General features: G+C 46.3%; 1 protein-coding gene across 1 annotated transcript in view; it reads right to left on the minus strand.

Annotated features, from left to right (window-relative positions):
• Positions 1 to 653: 653 nt before the first annotated feature.
• The window catches only part of dgki (diacylglycerol kinase, iota), a gene marked incomplete at its 3' end in the record, with an annotated part of 149,560 nt that continues 146,956 nt past the window's right edge, over positions 654 to 3,257 (minus strand). The window contains 2 exon segments of the mRNA XM_084049923.1: positions 654 to 770; positions 2,940 to 3,039. Coding sequence (XP_083906049.1) covers positions 654 to 770; positions 2,940 to 3,039 — 217 coding nt within the window.

A 3,257-nucleotide genomic window follows, 5' to 3' on the forward strand; every position in this document is an offset into this window, starting at 1 on the left:
GGGGGTCCCTGGAACAAGATATTTTGATGGGGGTCCGCGGCCAAATACATATAATTTTGGGGGTCCTTGACATGAAAAAGATTGAGCACCACTGATATAGAAACATACGTTTTTCAGAATACTGTTGAGATTTAGGAGACATGTAGAATCGGCTTCAGGTCTCAATGGGTTAAAGTCCAAATAAGGGACGATTTCTTATTTCAAGGGGACAGTCGGCGAGACCCTAAATGTTTTCACCGACCTGTGAGCTTGTAGATCTGCTGTATTCACCGCGAGACGCCGGCACACGTGTGACTACAGTAATTATACATCAGGCTCCAAACACTCGATCCAAACAACAACAACAACAACAACAACACACCCCCAAGCAAATAAATACAGTGTGAATAAATTAAATTAAAAAAACGAATAAATTAGGGAGGTTTTCTCCACTGCAGCACCAGCTGAAGCACGAAGTCCATCTTTATACGTCTTCCTGGTCAGAGACCAGAACAAAATCCAGATTCTGTTCAGTTCGCCTGTCCTCCTGTGTGTGTGTGTGTGTGTGTGTGTGTGTGTGTGTGTGTGTGTGTGTGTGTGTGTGTGTGTGTGTGTGTGTGTGTGTGTGTGTGTGTGTGTCTGTGTGTGTGTGTGTGTGTGTGTGTGTGTGTGTGTCAGACAGCAGTCTCCAGGTCTTGGTGTGTAGTGGAGGGTGTGTGTTGGTGGTTCTGGACTCTCAGGTATGAGGCCAGCTCAGAGTCGCCTTCGGCCTGGTCCGCCGGAGTCTGACCCTGGAGGATGAACCACGCACGCACGCACGCACGCACGCACGCACGCACGCACGCACGCACGCACGCACGCACGCACGCACACACACACACACACACACACACACACACACACACACACACACACACACACACACACACACACACACACACACACACACACACACACACACACACACAGGTTAGGAGGTACTTAATTGACAACTATTCCACAGCCTCCATTAGAAAAGCTCCAGCAGCAGATCTGACACGACGGACGTGACAGTATTCCAGCGTGAATCACGCTAGCGTTCTCCAGTTCTGCCCGAGCCGCCCGACTCGGACCGACCCGTCCGCCAGGCAGACAGAGGAAGCCTGATTTGTGGTTTGACAGGTTCATGGGTATCTGCTGTGTATGGTGTGCGACAGACACCACCATGAGACAAAGTACAACACCAGAGGCAGCGGTGGCCTAGTGGTTAGAGGGGCGGCCTTGATACCGGAAGGTCCCTAGTTCGATTCCCCAATTCATCACATCAATCATGAATCACCGCTGAATAGCCCTTGAGCAAGGCTTCCATGCAGGGTCCGGCTGGAAACAAGCTTCGTGCTTAGTCCGACACCCTGGGTAAACAACAAACTTTGCTTTGCTTTGCCGATCACGTCCGACCCAGATTTGGCACAAACAAGGGGTTGAATTTGTTCTCCTGCTGTGCCCACAAAAATGTGGAATGCCCTACCAACAGCAGTGATGGAGAGTAAGACCCTACTCTCCTTCAAAACTGCCCAAAAAGAGTACCTTCAGGAGGCTGACATTCTAAACTGGCCGCTGTAAAAAGTCACAACCCCCCCCCCCCCCTTGAACTTTTTACCGTACACATTTTTTAGTTTTTCTTATTTTTAGCGGCGCTAGCCGCTCTACACCTTTAGCTATAGAGCGGATCCTGCTCTATACCTGACTGTGTCCGTGTTCACCGTCAACGTTCTGATTGGTCAGGTCCGTCAACAAAGTGATTGGTCAAGCTTCACGTGACACGTGGCTATAAACACATTATAAACACATATCGATGACAAAATGTATCAAAGGCGCCGCTACCTTCACACAGGGTGTGATTTTTCATTTCTAAACTGTTTATATGATGTTCTACATAGTAGTGTATAATATATCTGTCTGTCATTTATGTCAGTGGTTCTCAAACTTTTCATGTCAAGGACCCCAAAATTGACACTTATTAGCCCGCGGACCCCCATTTCAAAAGATATGCCAGGGACCCCCATAAGAGAAGATTTTTTACGGCTCTAGCAGTGATTCTCAACCATTTTAATTTCAAGGACCTCCAGTTTGACATGCATTAGGGCTACAGACCCCCATTTAATGGCATTTCTATCACTTGGACCGCAATTTATAATGTAAAATCTATGTCAATTTAACTCAGAGTTACAGACCCATAAGGGTCCATTTGGTGCCTGATCTATCATTTAGCTGGGGACCCCCTGGAACTCCCTCAAGGACCCCTGGGGGTCCCCGGACCCCACTTTGAGAACCAATGATGTATGTCACTATGAATTGAGTACATAAAGACCTCATTTGAAACAAGCCAGTGGCTTTCTTGGGCTTTGACCTGGAACGCATCTATGTCACTTTAGATTTCTTTGGCTATTCAAAAATAGGAGATCTACAAGTTCATAGCGCGGCACCGAGTGCGGCGCTATGAGCTTCTGCAAGATGAAGATCTGCTATTTTTGAAAAATCGTGAAATTTCTTTTTTTTACATTATTTTCAAAAAACTGTTAGGATTTAGACATTTTTTTGAATCAGCCTCAGGTCTTAATGGGTTAAAAAAAAATCCTATTTAGTTGACCTTGTATTTGAACTGTACTTTCATGTGCTTTTGTTATGCAAACTTCTAAATAAAGCATTCGACCTGCAAGCCCAGAATAGGAGGCAGACGTTATACAACAGATTTAACTTTAGGTCTACTTTAGCCTATTTTGTGTTTTATGAACAGCTGAACGTGCAGTGGTGTAAAGTAACTGAGTACATTTACAAAATGTTGAGGTACTTTTACTTTACTGGAGTATTTCTAGTGTGTGTGTGTGTGTGTGTGTGTGTGTGTGTGTGTGTGTGTGTGTGTGTGTGTGTGTGTGTGTGTGTGTGTGTGTGTGTGTGTGTGTGTGTGCGCGCGTACGCACCAGGAAGTTGGTCTTCTGCAGTGAAGCTCCTCCCTCTACCAGAAGTCGACACACGGCGTGTTGACGCTCTGACGCTGCTCTGTGTAACGCAGTGTCCCCTCTACACACACACACACACACACACACACACACACACACACACACACACAGGTTTGTATTACGTACTAACATTGTTTTCCATTCTTATGAGTCTCACACACACACACACACACACACACACACACACACACACACACACACACACACACACACACACACACACACACACACACACACACACACACACACACACACACAGGTTTGTATTACGTACTAACA

The sequence above is a fragment of the Gymnoscopelus microlampas genome (genome assembly GCF_963454915.1).
Source record: "Gymnoscopelus microlampas genome assembly, chromosome: 23".
In the NCBI taxonomy this organism is placed as follows: domain Eukaryota; kingdom Metazoa; phylum Chordata; class Actinopteri; order Myctophiformes; family Myctophidae; genus Gymnoscopelus; species Gymnoscopelus microlampas.